At 45.4% G+C, this 16,500-nt stretch overlaps 1 protein-coding gene across 1 annotated transcript in view; it reads left to right on the plus strand.

The window, feature by feature from the left end:
- Positions 1-16,500, plus strand: part of LOC127976729 (calpain-1 catalytic subunit-like) — a 34,436-nt gene that overhangs the window by 5,667 nt on the left and 12,269 nt on the right. Inside the window, exons 2-7 of the mRNA XM_052581347.1 lie at positions 915-1,169; positions 1,333-1,405; positions 1,636-1,754; positions 1,872-2,005; positions 2,086-2,260; positions 2,446-2,520. Of these exons, the coding sequence (XP_052437307.1) occupies positions 939-1,169; positions 1,333-1,405; positions 1,636-1,754; positions 1,872-2,005; positions 2,086-2,260; positions 2,446-2,520 (807 nt within the window). The 5' untranslated portion in view covers positions 915-938. The remainder of the gene's footprint in view (positions 1-914; positions 1,170-1,332; positions 1,406-1,635; positions 1,755-1,871; positions 2,006-2,085; positions 2,261-2,445; positions 2,521-16,500) is intronic.

Raw genomic sequence — 16,500 nt, forward strand, 5'->3', positions numbered from 1 at the left:
CATTTGTGCATGCGGTTCGTAAGTCGGGAAGAAGGAGATGGAAACTGGCGAACATTTAAATCAAACTTTAATAATAAAATAAACACAAAATTGCAGACAACTGCCGTGCTAAAACAAAACCAAAACACAAAATAAAACCCAGGCCTGGTCCTCTCTCATCCTTCACTGTCGTTTCTCCATCCTTTATCCTTCTGAAGCTCCTCCATGGGACTCGAGACCAGTGAGTGGTGCAGGTGTCGCTCTTCTTCAATTATTCCAACTGTCTCTCTCCGTTCCTTTGATTCTTGGCCTGCGCCACTCATCACATTTTATTTTGATAGTCCACTTTGGACATTCTACTAACAGTAAGGAACCTTGCAACTAAATGTCAACTAGGAATCAGAGTATTAGTAGTCTGTCTACTTAATATCTTCTAACACTTTATTTTGATAGGTCCACAACATTCAACGTACTGAAGAAATTTTGCAAGTATATGCTTATTCTACTTACCCTAAACCCAACCTAACAGTCTACTCTGTGAGATAGTAGACATTAAGTTACAAATGAATGATAATTATTTGACATGTACTTATATTGCAGTATATTAGAATACTCACTAAAATGGAGAGATCAGAAAAAACGTGTTTCTCCCAGTCCCAGTAACTTCCTTAATTTATTTAGTAATTTTGTCTGGTTAAACTACATAATGGTGGGAGGATTAAGTGTAAACTGCCTTTGCTAAAAATATGGCTTATTTGCACTTCTTAGAAATAGACACTCCCTTTGTTTACCCCAGTATTTCCATACTCAAAATGGATTGGTCAAATTAAACTTTTAAAATTACTCTTTACAAAGGGTACATTGACTGCAGCCTTGTGCACTTCTGTTACACAAGCGTAATGCTAAAATTGTTTTTGTATTTATTTTTCATTCAGGCAAAAGGATTTTCTGAGTGAAAAATGTCTCCCCATGATAAGTGCCAACACAACCCAAATGAAGATGATGTGAATTCTCCTACAAGTCCTTTGAACTTCCTAGATCAGAAATTCCAGGAGCTGCACCAGAACTGCCTCACTGAAAACACACTCTACAATGATGAGTTGTTTCCTCCAGACAACAGCTCCATTGGCTTGTTTAATAAAGTGCCTTCTGAGGTGGACATGTCTCAAGTTGTGTGGAAGCGGCCATCCGTATGTAATGATTACAGAATTCTATGTATAGAAATATTCTAACGTTCTCATAAAGTTATCTATTCATGCCTGGAATTATGAATTACAAATCTCTTCATTGTATGAGTGGCTACATGTCCATGTTTTGATACTGAAAGAATTGCACTCAATTTTCTCTTATCAGGAATTGGTGTCACACCCTAATTTAATTGTAGATGGCGTGTCCAGGTTTGACTATGCACAGGGAAGTGTATTAGGTAAGTTTGAGTGTATTCTGGTATCATTCTGTAGATGCTATGTCAACTATACAATGTTTGGTGGACCAATTTTTGTTATAAACCTAGGTATCAACCCATGTCTATTCCTTATTTAAATTGCATTAAGCACAATATGATGTGGTGCTAGTAATAATATACACCATTACTTTTGACACATTTTGTACACATTTTGAATGTGACTTTAGATCTTTACATTTTTATTTATTTAGGAAACTGTTGGTTCTTGGCTGCAATTGGGGCTCTAACTTTTGAGAAGGATATCATAAAACAGGTCATGCCAACTGAACAGTCATTCACCAAGGATTATGCTGGGATATTTCATTTTAGGGTGACTAAATTTAGAGTGATAATAGCTGATGGATTTTTCAACATTTATACAATGTCTCACATTATAATTTCTTGAGTACAAGAAAGTAATATTTTCCATGTTTGTAATTTATCACAGTTCTGGCGATTTGGGAAATGGATTGATGTTGTAATTGATGACCAACTTCCTACTATTAATGATGAACTACTTTTTGTGCACTCAAAAACGTCTAATGAGTTTTGGCCTGCCTTACTGGAGAAAGCTTATGCAAAGTAGGTGAAGTTGAATAGCTAAAATTATAATTGACTTACAAATATGCTGAGGAGTGAATTCAAATAAACTGTCTTTACAGGGTGTGTGGGTCCTATGCAGACTTGCATTTTGGTTTCATATCTGAGGCCCTGATGGACTTTACTGGTGGAACGCATATGCATTATACACTGCAAAAGGCTCCTGCTGATTTGTGGAAAATTATGGAATGTGCATTCAAGTCAAAAACGCTTATGGAGTGTGGCACTTATGCAGAGGTAAGAAAAAAACAAGGTATCATATATTTGCTAGATCATTCCAAGAACTGAACATTTTAGATTGAATATAAATAGTCCTTATTGTTTAGTTTAATATTCTTTCATTAATTTTATACATTTGAATTTGACCTGCTATGTTCTTTTATTAAATATTTACATTTGTTGTTTTTTGTGTGTATCATCAGATAAAACCTGAAGCTATTGAATTACTTAATGGCATAGTTGCAGCACATGCTTACACAGTGACAGGGGTTTTTGAGGTAAGACCAAACAAGCATCTGCCCTTTTAGGTCAGACCTATATTCTAACTTTTGTAAATAGGGCACTTGCAAAATTGAATTGAGATTCAAGATTTTTTTTTTTTACCTTCATGAGGGCAGTATTATAGGCATTCATCAGTCTCAGGAAACCATGGAGCATGTCTGTGAAGACGCAGGTTTGAAAAACATAGAAATGATGGCACAGCAACAATAGCACAACAGTGCAAGGTCATTTATTTCCAATGTCCACAGTCCCAAAATACAAAAATTTTAAACAACACCAAATAAATAAATTAATAAATTTTTACAAAAAAATTACAACCAGTGCTTAGCTTAGGTAGTTTCTACAAAACATTCAAGGTTACGCTTGAACAATGGTTCCTCGAGGGAACGAAGCGCTGCGTTGAAACGCTACGGGGAATGCGTTTAGCATGAGTGACTCTGAATAGTGTGTGTAATCTATCAAATGGAAGAGCGCGACATCACGGGCGGGCTGATGTAAACGACCAGGAAGCTATAAAAGCATGTGCCGCGCAGCTGGCTTCAGCTTTGAGTTCAAGCAAGTGCCGGCAGGGGTGCCAAGAGTATGGCATCGAGGCACAGCGTCTCGTTCCCTCGAGGTACCATGGTTACATGCATAACCTTGAGACGTTCCTCTTCAGGAACTTGAGCTGCGTCAAAAAGCTACTGGCAAGTAGTAGCATTTGAGTAAGATTGGGGATCGTGAATAAATCCCTGCCTAGTGTGTATCCGAAGAGCACAGTTTAGGAAAAGAGAACAAAAGAGCCTGGAGTAACTGGCATATCTAGGCCATAAAATCTTGCGAATGTGGAGGGCATGGACCACCCCACAGCATTGCAGATGTCCAGCATACTTGTCCTGGCCAGGGGCTACTAACAGAAGACGGACCCTGTCCCAGCATACTCTCTTTTCCCGGCCAGAACTGCCGGGAAAAGAGAAATAGGGGGAAATGCATATAGACGAAGCCTCGGCCAGGTCTGTACTATAGCGTCTAGTCCCAGGGGAGCTGGACGAACTAGAGAGAACCAAAGGGGACATTGTGATGTCTCTCGAGTCGCAAAGAGGTCTACCACCTAGATAGGTGGTTCTCTGAACTGGAGAAAATACATTTTTCTTGCCGTTCAGTCTCATACCCAGCTCCCCTATGTGTGCGAGAATGACATCTCGATATTGAATCGCCATCTGCTCTGATTGAGCTAAAATCAACCAATCGTCGATATAATTCAGAATGCAGATGCACTGCATATGCAGAGGAACCAGAGCTGCATCTACATATTTCGTGAACATGCGGGGTGATAGTGCAAGGCCAAAGGGAAGCACTCAATATTGGTAAGTGTCGGAAAGTATACCTAGCATTGAGGAAACTTGTTTCATTAACTTGGATGTATAGTTAGTACCCTGGTCAGTCATCTCTTTAGGCAATCCTACTCGAGAAAACGGTTGAACCAGTGCATTCACAACCTGCCTTGCCTTGATGTTGCTAAGAGAAAAAATTTCTGGATAATGAGTAGCGTAATCAGCAACAACCAAAATTACAAACTTATTACCTGTTCTGCTCCTTTCTAAAGGGCCTACAATGTCCATTGCAATACGGGAAAACGGTATGTCAATAATAGGCAAGTTTACCGGAGGTGTTCTGTCACTCTTTTTAGCTGGTATAACCAGCTGACATTCTGGGCATGATTTACAAAAATCAATAACGTCAGTATAGAGCTTGGGCCAATAAAACCTAGTAGTAATTCTAGACAGTGTTTTCTGCTGGCCTAAATGTCCTGCTCAAGGTACTGAATGACCCAATTGTAACACCTTAATGAATTAATACTGACGCAGTATTGTTAACCTTAGCTTTTTCAAAAGCAGTTTAAGAGTTTCATCCTGTCTTTTCAACTGTTCAATATCATGAGGAATTTGCTCAAGATCATCTGTGTTGGGTTTTGGCAAGTTTTCAATTATTTCAGTACCAACAACTTTAGCATGACGTTTCTCTCTCTTAGATTTTCTGTCTTTTGGAACTACATTGTAGCAGAAATGAGTCAAATCAGACAAATCAAAGAGTCTATCAGAGCTGTGTGCACTGAAACATGAGCTGAATTCCTCAGGAAGTCATAAATCAGTTCTAGTGCCACAGGAACCAAGCAAGATAACCAACCAACCAACTTGTTCACACAACAGCTTTCAACATTAACACCAATAGAACAATTATTAACAATTTTAATTCGAAGAAGAGATTGTCAAATTTATTGTTCGTGATTGAAATGCAACGCTGGACATCACATGTAAACCCAGGAGATCAAGTTAAATACTTGCATTGACTTCCCCCCCCAGCCAGTGAAACCAGACTGAAATTCATAAGGGGGAAGGGCTTTGAACCTTTGTCTTCACAGAAAAGTCCTTTGCCAGAGAATGGCAAAGAAACTGCTTTTTATACATTATATATGGACCAGAATGAACTCAAAAAAAGACTTATGAATGAATCATTCCATTGCTTAACTCCATATTCATTTACGTGTAACCCACACATTTGACTATCATGTATAATCACTTATTGTGTATGTCTTTTGATAACTATAGGATACCTAGTCATGTCTAGTATTCAAATAATCGCATTTTCTTGCTTGATATTGTCCTGACAATCATTTATTTGTAAAATATATCATAATCATATTATAGGAATCATGTCCAAAATTAGACCCTGTGAGGCAAGAACCACATGCTTGGTAAGATAAACAATGATTTATGATACCCCAGACCCCAGGACCATATCTGATTGGTCAAGGCAACATTTGAGGGGTGGCCAACAAGGAAGTTTAAAAACTTTGGACACGATTAAATCTTGCTTTTAGTTCTAGTCTGCCTGCTGCTATTAGCCATGTCGGCTTTTAGTCTGCTTTTAGTTCCAGCCTTGCTCGTGCTATCAGTCATGCCTGCTCTTAGCTTGTAGCTTTGCTACCTAGCTTTAGCTTGTAGCATCTAGCCATGTGGTTAGTCATCATGGTTCTTTGAGCGCGGTTCCAGCGTGCCTGCCTGCTGCTACTTATGCCACAATGAGAAGGAACACAACCTAGTCTCGTCAAACTTTATTTCTTTTCTTTTCCGTTTGAGAGTTTCGTGTTCTGAGTTAAGTTTTGTAACGTCGACCTCGTCTGCGCGTTTGAACTCCGACCAGCCACACAACTCCAGCTTCAGCCAACGCCCAAGCACGGGCTCCCCAAGACGTCACTTCAGCCAACTGAACTTCCAGCCAATCAGCGACACCAGGATACCCCTTTCAACGGGAGTCCCTTTCACAGGAAACTAAGGCAACGTATCCCCAGATATTTGTTGTGCTGGTGTATCTAATATAATTTTAGTCACATTGAGGAACTCAATGCAAGGGCTAATTACGTGATTGATGGTTGTTCATGTCTATGCAATTTAACGTATTGCTGTAAACTTGGGATTCCATATTTCCATTCTCTTAAACTCATCTTTCCCTAACTTTCGATATTCCTGCAACTTGTGTGAATGTGTGTGTGCGTGCGTTTATGTGTTAGATTAGTTTATATGTCTTAGATTTATCTAATAAAGCCTTATTCATATTGAAAAGAGAAGTATCTTGTGTTTTGTGCTTACAAGTTAATGTCTTAAGCTGCCGATCTTGTTACTGTGCTAATTGATAGTGTTTCACTATAGTTTGGATATTAGTATCCAGCGCAGATTTGATGTTAAACGGCTCGTTCACTGAACCGCAGGCGCGTCTCCGTGAACAGCCGTGAAACAGTGATTCTGTTCAAATTCCCTTTAAAATCTTAAATGATTCCCTTTGAGCTAAATTGACCTGTTTCCCTTACATTTATAATGGTGGAGAATGATTGCGGGCAGTTTAATCTAAATTGTGAGCATAAACCAAGTTATTTAATCTTTGATTTTGCTAAAGGAATGAAAGCTGAGAAGCATGCGAGACCTGAGTATGTGTGTGTGACGCGTGACGTAAGCAGCGCGCGCCCTCCCGCTTGAATGAAAGGAGCTAGAGGAGACTTTAACTCGAGTCCGTCTCCCCTTTGTTAACAGCAGTAAGTTAACTTAAAAGTAAACATCTGAGATCGTACAATAAGGTAGAAATTGAGCGTGTTCCTCATTGGTGTAATGCCTTGTTTTATAGCTGATTTGATTTCACTGCGTGTTCCAGTGTCTCAAACGCTATCTCAGTCACTGTTTGCTGAACGGAGCTAAACTGTTAGTGTTTCAAAAGGGATATAAATCGGTGAATAAAGAATAGTTTTGAGCGGGTTCCTCAATCTATTTATCAAAGTCTCCGTATTCATATTTCATATAGTTTGATTGCCAGTGCGTGTTCCACTGCCGAATCAAATTTGATATTTGACTCCCCTAAGTTAACGTTAAACATTAGAGAAGAATGTTTGCCCATTTGTATCCGTTCACAAAGTGAATGCAATCTCGCGTAACACTGCGTGTGTCCGAGAGTAATTTGAATGGGAGTGTTTTAAAAGCTTGATCAAGTAAATTTTAACTGTGTACCAACAGCGAAGGAAAACGTCTCCGGTTACTATCGTAACCTCGGTTCCCTGAGAGGCGGGAACGAGACATTACGTCAGCTAAGACGTATATGGGAACTTCTCCCTTCTCCACTTTTGCTGAAATCTTATTGGCTCACGCCAGCTGGGGACAGCTGGCCAATTGACGCGAAGCATGCAAATACTGACAGGTTCGCGGGCAGTATAAATTGCATGGGCGCGAAAATTACGTCAGAATCACGACTGAACTCTAGCACAGCTGATCAAACAGCGATCACGGCGGCTAACGTAATGTCTCGTTCCCGCCTCTCAGGGAACCGAGGTTACGATAGTAACCGGAGACGTTCCCTCTCGAGGCGGTAACTCAACATTACGTCAGCTAAGACGTATATGGGAACTGTATAAAATCCCGCCGTGAGAGAAGTGAAGATAAGCCCTGAACGGAGTCAATCACCTCCACACATAAGCAGTACAGCTCCAGCCAATGGCCGTGTCGCTAAGAGTGCTCGCACCTAATAGGCGGAACTAGACCAATGAGACATCTGCTCCGACCCTAACGAAATTTGCATATCTTATGCAATTAAACGTGAAGCCTGCACTAAACAGGGCAGACATAGCACATAAGCACTCAAGCATTAGAGTTAAATACAGAGTCGACAGCTTTGCGGTGACAACTGCATAAACCGTAAAACCATAACACAGAGTTAGCAACCATGGTAACTACTGTATAGCTGGTTACAATAATGAATAAACTTAACTCACCGAAAGTACATGTGACGCTACAGAGGGTACATCCAGCTTGTAAAACCTGGCGAATGTGTTCTGGGAAGACCAGCCAGCAGCAAGACATAAATCCTGGATAGACATACCTCTAGCCCAGGCCCAGGAGGAAGATATAGCCCTCACAGAATGAGCTTTGATGTTGAGGGGACAATCCTTCCCTTGGCATTTGTAAGCCAATGCGATAGCGTCCACTATCCAGTGAGAAAGTCTCTGTTTTGAAACAGCACGTCCCTTATTACATCCACCAAAGCACACGAACAGCTGGTCCGACTGACGAAAGGCGGCCGAGCGGTCCATATACATCCGCAGAGCCCTAACAGGGCAAACAGCGCTCTGAGCAACAGCATCGTGCGAGGCTGACGGCTCAGCAGATAAGGCGGGCAGTGAAACAACCTGTGCTCTAAAAGGTGTATTGAGAGACTTCGGAACGTAACCTGGTCTCGGCCGGAGAGTGACATTACAGTCGCCAGGTCCGAAACAGATGCAATCGTCGTTCACCGAAAATGCATGTAGGTCTCCAATGCGCTTCGACAAGGGGAGAGCAAGAAGCAAGGCAGTCTTCAGGGAAAGCTCCTTAACCTCAATAGAAGCTAAAGGCTCGAACGGCGGTAGAGCTAGAGCCCTCAAAACTAGAGCTAAATCCCACGGCGGCACGGAGGGTGGCCGTGAAGGACTGAGAAAACTGATTACCAGGCCATGCTTACCGATCGATTGCCCGTCAATCGGGGAACGAAAAGCGGCAATAGCGGCCACATACACCTTAAGCGTGGACGGCAAACTCCCGCAGTCCATTCTGTGCTGTAGAAAGCGTAAAACATCCGACACGGAACAGGTCCCCGGGTCGATTTGGATGTTCTCACACCATTTTTTGAAAACTCCCCACTTCAGAGCGTAGAGGCGTCTCGTAGATGGAGCGCGAGCCTCCGTAAGCGTACTCAACACCCGTGAGTGCAGGGCGTCCCGCTCGCTTAAGGTCCCCGCAGCGGCCACACATGAAGGTTCCACAGCTCGGGGCTGGGGTGCCATATCGTGCCGTTCGCTTGAGACAGCAGGTCCTTCCTGAGGGGGATTTGCCATGGGGGAGCTATCACTAACTCTCTCAGATCCGCGAACCAGGGCTGATTCGGCCAGTTCGGGGCCACGAGTATAACTGACGCTCTCTCCTCCCTGATTTTGCATAAAACCACAGGCAGAATCTTCACCGGAGGAAACGCGTAAAGCCTGGCCTCCGGCCAACGCGATGTAAGAGCATCTCCCGGTAGAGGGGAGTGAGATAGCGAGAAAAACGTCTGACAGTGCGTGTTCTCGCTTGTGGCGAATAAATCCACTTCCGCCCTGCCGAATCGATCCCAAATCATTCGAACTGATCCTGGGTGAAGCCTCCACTCTCCTTGAGGAATCCCGTTCCTCAAAAGCATGTCTGCTCCGCGGTTCAGGATACCGGGGATGTGCGCCGCTCTTATGGAGAGAAAGTGTAGGTCCGCACACAACAAGAGACTCGCTGCTCGATTGAATAGAGCTCTGGACCGCACGCCACCCTGGCGATTTATGTACGAGACCACAGACGTGTTGTCGGTTCGAATCAGTACATGTCGCCGCTCGAGCTTCGACCGAAAAGCTTGCAGGGCGAGGAAAACCGCTTCCAATTCTAAGCGGTTTATGTGCCACGTCCTCTGTGACTCCGACCACAGGCCTGAGGCAGGTACGCCCAGGCACACTGCTCCCCAGCCTGAAGTTGACGCGTCCGTCGAGACCTCGGTGCGCTGAGTCACTAAACCCAAAGGAACTCCTGCGCTGAACATATCTGTGCTGTTCCACGGTCTCAGAGTGCTGACGCAACTGTGAGTGACCGTAATTCGTTTGTGGCTCGAAGACCACGCCCTCGGCGGAACTCGAGCTTTTAGCCAAAGCTGTAGTGGTCGCATATGTAACAGACCCAGATGGCACACTGAAGAAGCCGCCGCCATCAGACCCAGAAGCCTCTGAAAATCCCTCAGTGAAACCGACCTGCCCGGTCTGAAACGGCGCAGAGTCGATGAAATTGTCTCCATGCGCTCCCGAGAAAGATGGGCTCGCATCGCCATCGAGTCCAAACATACTCCCAGATATGTTATAGTCCGACTCGGTAAAAGCACGCTCTTCTGCATATTTACACGCAGTCCCAGCGTATCCAAATGGCGGAGCAGCGTTTCCACGTGACTGATTAGCACATCTCTTGAGTGGGCCAAAATCAGGCAGTCGTCCAGATAATTCAAGATGCGCATTCCGCTCGATCTGAGGGGAGAAAGCGCTGCGTCCACACACTTTGAAAACGTGCGGGGAGCCAGGGCCAGGCCAAACGGAAGCACCGAATACTGATAAGCCGTGCCTTCGAAAGCAAACCTGAGGAAGCGTCTGTGGTGCGTCGCTATTTGAATATGAAAGTACGCATCTTTTAGATCCACTGAGGCGAACCAGTCCCCGGGTCGTACCTGCATCAAGATCTGTTTTAGTGTTGTCATCCTGAATGCGCGTTTGTGAAGTGCTCGGTTGATGGGTCTCAGATCCAGAATAGGACGGAGTCCTCCACCCTTCTTTGGCACCATGAAGTAGCGGCTGTAAAAACCGCTTTTCTGCTCGCTTGGAGGGACACGCTCTATCGCTCCTTTCTCGAGCAGACTGAAAACTTCCTGTCTCAGAATTGAAAGGTTGTGGGGCAAAGTCAGTGACGGGACCACGCCGTTGAATCGGGGAGGTCTGCGTTTGAACTGAAGAGAATATCCTTGCTGAATAATTCCCAGTACCCACGGTGAAATGCCTGGGATAGCCTTCCACGCGTCCAGAAAATGACACAGCGGACGCGTTAGCTCTAAGGCTACTGTAGCCACTGAAGGCTTGTTTTGACCGGGGCCCCGCCCCCGCGAGGTTAGAAGCACCGGCTGGGGGCCGGCCCGTGGCGGGCATTGTGTGCTGTTGGCACTCTCGCGCCCTCGAGAGGCCATTATAATCATTGCTTGTGACTCTGCACTGTCCTGAGACAGGGCGAGCGACGCAGTGTTGGGTGCACTTTGACCTGGGCCCCGCCCCCGCGAGGTTAGAAGCACTGGCTGGGGGGCGGCCCGTGGCGGGCATTGTGTGCTGTTGGCACTCTCGCGCCCTCGAGAGGCCATTATAATCATTGCTTGTGACTCTGCACTGTCCTGAGACAGGGCGAGTGACACAGTGTTGGGTGCGCGAGGAAGAGAAAGCTCTCTTTGTGAAGAGATACATGTTTTTATTGTGGAACTCACACAAACAGCATTTAAACACACATTTAGCTTGTCGCCCAAAGGAACCCGGGGGACACGAAGCTCTTGAACACGGCGCTTGGGGGTGGGGCCACCAGCGCGCTCTCTCTTCCTCTTGAGCGGCACGTCAGGAGGATGGCTTTGCAGCCGAGGATGATGCGCTGGCTCTCTCGCGGCGCGAGCTCTTCTTCCCACTCCGATGCCTCTTCCCAGGCCCTGACCACTGCTTGTTTCGGCCGAAACGGGCGTTCGGCTCGGGGCGAGGCGTCACGGCGGGCTGTCCAGCCGGTCCTAGGGCCTGACGAGGCGCTGATGAAGAGCGGGACCTCGCGGATGAGGGCTGAAGTGAGCGACGAGGCATCACGTGGCTCATGGCCTTTGTGCGCTTCTGAGTCTCGGAGAAACGTTCCGTGACCGACTCCACGGCATCACCAAAAACCCATGGAATGGCCGATGGCTTGAGCGGAGCGCTTGGTAGCCATCAGCGCGAGATCGGTTGCCGCGCGCAGATCCCTTATGACGTCAGTATCAACCGCGCCATCATCGATGGACTGAAGAAGCTTCGCCTGGAACACCTGGAGTATAGCCATGGCGTGAAGGGCAGAAGCTGCCTCCCCTGCAGCAGCATAGGCTTTGTCCGCCTGGTGAGCTGTAAACCTGCAAGGCTTGGAGGGCAGGCTGCGGTCGGAACCCAACGCTGAGGAAGACGGGCACAGGTGCGCGGCAACAGTCTCCTCGACGGGGGGCATGCGCACATACCCGTGGGCCTCCGCCCCGTCTACGTGTGCGAACATGGCTTGCGTGGCAGAGTGGGTGCGCGCCGATTGGGGTGCAGCCCACGACTTCACCACGTGCTCATGTACGTCTGGGAAGAACGGGGTGCTTCTCTTCGATGCGGCCTGGCGGCGGCTCGACTGGAGAAACCACGTGTCCAGCTTGCTCTTTACCGGCTCGTCAGGTGCGTTCCAGGAGAGGTCCAGCTCCGTGACGGCCTTGCCTAGGATCCTGATGAGCTCCTCCTGGAGGTCTGCAGGGCCCTCGTGGTCGGGGCGGTCTGACTGAGTCGCCCAATCCTTCTCAGATGCAGAGAGCGACATGGAGTCGTCTGCCTCGCTAGCTCCGAAGGAGACGAAGTCTGCGACGGCCCGGGGGGGGCGGAAGCTATCGTCTGGGAAACTAACAGCGCCGATCTCGTCTTGGGGCGGGGGAGAGCCCACCAGCGGCTCGCTGGCGGCAGTGGGTCTCATCCCTGCTGTTGCCCGAGCCACTTCCCTCCTGGCTCTGAGGGCGCGCACTGGCAGCTCGGCACAGTGGGCGCACGTGTCATCCGAGAAAGCTGCCTCTGCGTGGGCGAGGCCCAGGCAGGAGACGCAGAACAGATGAGGGTCCTGCGGGTCGAGGGGACCCGCACAAATCTGGCAAGTAGCTGCCATCGGATGCGGAGAGGAACGGTAGTAATCCTCTGATGCAACTTCCACGATGGTAGATAAAAGACTTCAAGCGTGAAGATAACTTCATAGAGTGAAGAAAGAGATTCTGACGTAATTTTCGCGCCCATGCAATTTATACTGCCCGCGAACCTGTCAGTATTTGCATGCTTCGCGTCAATTGGCCAGCTGTCCCCAGCTGGCGTGAGCCAATAAGATTTCAGCAAAAGTGGAGAAGGGAGAAGTTCCCATATACGTCTTAGCTGACGTAATGTTGAGTTACCGCCTCGAGAGGGAACTTTTATGTTTGTGTCCAGAAAAACTGGCACGGAGAATCAAATTGCTGAGATTGATATAATAACTACAGCAGGAAGCTGCTATTTGAATTAAGATAAATTTAACTCTATACAAACTGAGAGTTTAAGTGCCACATCGCAAAACCAACTGAAAGGCGGTGTTGTTATTTGTACAGTGTTGAAATGAGCCGACATTTCATGTAACATGCTTAACTGTATTTGCAACAATGCAACGATTCATGTGCTAATCCACTAGAATGTGTTTTGGTTGCCATAGTGACGACCGTGACCCGGAAGCCTAAAGTACTTCCGGAGCAACTCTGAACTGTGCACGCGCAGCGCACAAACTCCGCGGCGCTAAGCTAACGAAACCATTGCATTTACATTGAAGTCTATACTAAAGCCACTAGCCTCAAAGGTTAGCCGTTAGCATTACCATCCAGTGGTAGAATAATGTGTGTTTGGGCAACGCTGACGTGATTTAACCATTTTAAACATCTTAACTAACACTTGTTAGTCTCTTTCTTTTTATCGCTCTCTTTTCTCACTAGACCACTTATTTTCATTTTACTAGAAAGGGAAATACTGACTCACAATTATTAATTGTCAAATTGAAATTTAATTGAAACATTAAATTTATTTTGAATCATTTAAAATTTCCCTCTCAGATCATTTCATATGATCTTTTATTTCTAGTATTCTCTTTTGGGTCTAATTATTTTAGGAATGAATAAGCCTTGAACTTTGGAAGTTAAAGTAAACTTATTCTTCCTAATTTATTTATTACCCATCTGAATATATGCTATTCAGACCTTTACTTATTTGAATGCGTTTTACTCCTCTTCCTGTTTTGGTTATACACTTAACCACTATTGTTTTACGTATTGATTTCCTCGTTTTAATTTCATTTTTGCATATTTTGCCCATTTATTAAATTTTTTTAATTTTACTTCTTCTTACCATTTCTTTACTTTGTGTATCCTAGCCTGGGAACGACAAACCTGAGCCCTAAAAGGAGACATTGTTATCCCTCACTACGAGTTCAAATAAATTAGAAAGACAACTCTCTTTCACTTAAAGTTTATTTTGTTTGATTAGTTGTGCAGCAACTAACACAACGCTCTCCTTGTAGTCGAGATAACCGCTACTGAGACTTACCATCTCCGTCCTCTCTCTCCTTTACTTTCCTCTTCTCTTTTTACATTTGTAGGACATGTAAGAACCATCAATCAATTCTGAGTGAAGTAAATACACAATCGTGCCAAAGACGACGAATCATCCTTATGAATTTGATTGTAATCATCCTCTCATTTGTTCTTCCTAAACTCCCTACATTTGGAAACGCAATCCAAGTTTTAGCATCTCATCCAACGTTGAGATCAATTTAATAGAGCAACTGTCGCCTTCGCTGACTCCCTGGTGAGCGGTCCAACTGAAAGGTGTACGGTGTCAATCCTGTCAGACTAAGAAAAGAGATATCAGAATTATTATTGTATTCTTTTGTCCAAAGCAAGAAATATAATAATATTATTTACGTTTTTGATAACATTTAATTGGAAAAAATAATTTTCCTCATTTGAAAAACAGAAATTTTGCTTGTCATTTGAATTTGTTTTTCACCTCTGTCTCTCTTTTCCTCTTCCTCATTAGAGTGACAAAGTCTTCGCATCTCTAGTCTACTTAGACACCCTGAGACCAACACAGTCATCACCACATTTCACTAGTGGTTCACAATCACTGATACAACACTTAGTTGTCCCACCACACATAGGCTTTTACTCCACACAGATCTGTGTCAGTCTCTCTTCTCCCCAGCGTGCCAACATGCCGCAGACTGCAGACCCCATTTCCCATGGGGAAGATGTGAACATTTGGCTGAGAGGCATGACAGACAGCCTCACTCCAAAGACATTCGAACTGTTATTATTTTTAATAATAATCCTAATCCTGAGAAGATTCCTGACACAAGATTCAAGCCAGAACAACAACCACGAGGAGCTAGTCAAGATCACGAGCTCACTAAGCTATGCCTTCACAACCCAGCTGAAACTGAGCGACAAGCACATCACCCACCTTCAAGAGGAGCTGACACGTGCTCAACGTCGCATAGACAAGCTGGAAGTGAAAGTTCAAAATCAACTCAAAGCACCCAGCGAGAGGGAGCAGGATACAACAGAACAAGTATGAAGCTCCTTGCAGCCCTGGCAGCAGCTCAGCTCGACCAGCAACATACAACGGCTGCTCAGAAAGACCTGGTAAACAGACTCCAGTATGCCGAACAGCTACTGGAGAAAGCCAAGATAGACATCAGAAACAAGAATTCGGAAATCAGTGCTTTGAAAGACCACCTTGAAAGGTACAGAACTGAAATGGACAATCTGACCCAACAACTAGATGATACCAACGATGAGCTCTACATGGTCAGAAAAGAACTCCAAAATGCTTACAAGCACAAACTAGAGCCAAGGAAAGAGAAACCTCTCTTAGCCTCATCACTGCTGAGCAGAGCAGAGTCCCACGTCCAAGAACTGGCATATGATGAAAGGAGCGAAGGGCCACAACCCAAAACCTCACCTGCCTTCGCCACACAACCCTTTTCTGCCAACGAAAGAAAACCTCCCGTCCAAGGCCTTGGAGCTGCACACGGGATGACCATCAAAGACCTCAACAAGCTGTCTAAAAACATCAGCAGGTTCAACCCAAACTCCACAGAGAGCCCCGACATCCAAGCTTATCTGCGAGATATTGAATTTCACCTGGAAGTGAGACCTCATGTGACTGACAGAGACTGGTTATACCTCCTTAGAGCCACGTCCAGTTCCGAGGTACGAAACTTTCTAGATCGACAGCCCAGTCAAACCAAGTCAAACTACCAGCGACTTCGTGAGGTCCTGATTAAAGAGTTTACAGACCCAGAGTCTGAACATGGACTGTTAACTGCCTTGGAAACCAAACAAGGTCGTCAAGAGACTCCACAAGCTTACTACAACCGACTCCGACAATCCTACTTTGGTGCACACAACAGCCCTGACCTTGAAGAGGATGTGTACTTCAAAAGCCTCTTCCTAAGAAATCTGCACCCTGGAGTCAGTCACCATCTAGGTGTCATGGCCTGTCCGAACTCCATGACCATCCAACAGTTGCGTGACCTAACACAGAAGGCCTATAACAAGCAGAAGGTGGCCTCAAAGAAAGGTAACAAAACATCCACACTCTTGAACTCTGTCAACAAAGACTCAAGCCTTGCACTGGACGACACCCAGTGGCATCACAACACCAGAGTCTTCCATCAAGAGCACAGAGAACGTGACGCCCATATCCACGACTGCTTTCAGCCCAACTGCTGGAAAAATCCATGGGACCAGCCACGCTTCTCAAGAAACCAAAAGGATAACATCTGGAAACCTAACCAGAGATCCAAAGGTAATCACCTGACTCATCCAAGAGCAACTCGTGTGGGTAAGCGACAACAAAACCCACCTCAGCACCACTCAGACATGCACAGTGCTGAGTATGGACAAGAACATAACCGCTTACCATTAGAAGACACGGAACAAGTCATGGAACAACTAAGAGAGTTCTTTCAAGACAATTTACATGCATATGACCACAAAGTTGAGTCATGCTCGCTGTGACCAGCGACAGAACGGAAGGCCGGTGATCACCTGGTGCA

This window comes from Carassius gibelio, chromosome B17 (genome assembly GCF_023724105.1).
Source record: "Carassius gibelio isolate Cgi1373 ecotype wild population from Czech Republic chromosome B17, carGib1.2-hapl.c, whole genome shotgun sequence".
NCBI lineage: Eukaryota > Metazoa > Chordata > Actinopteri > Cypriniformes > Cyprinidae > Carassius > Carassius gibelio.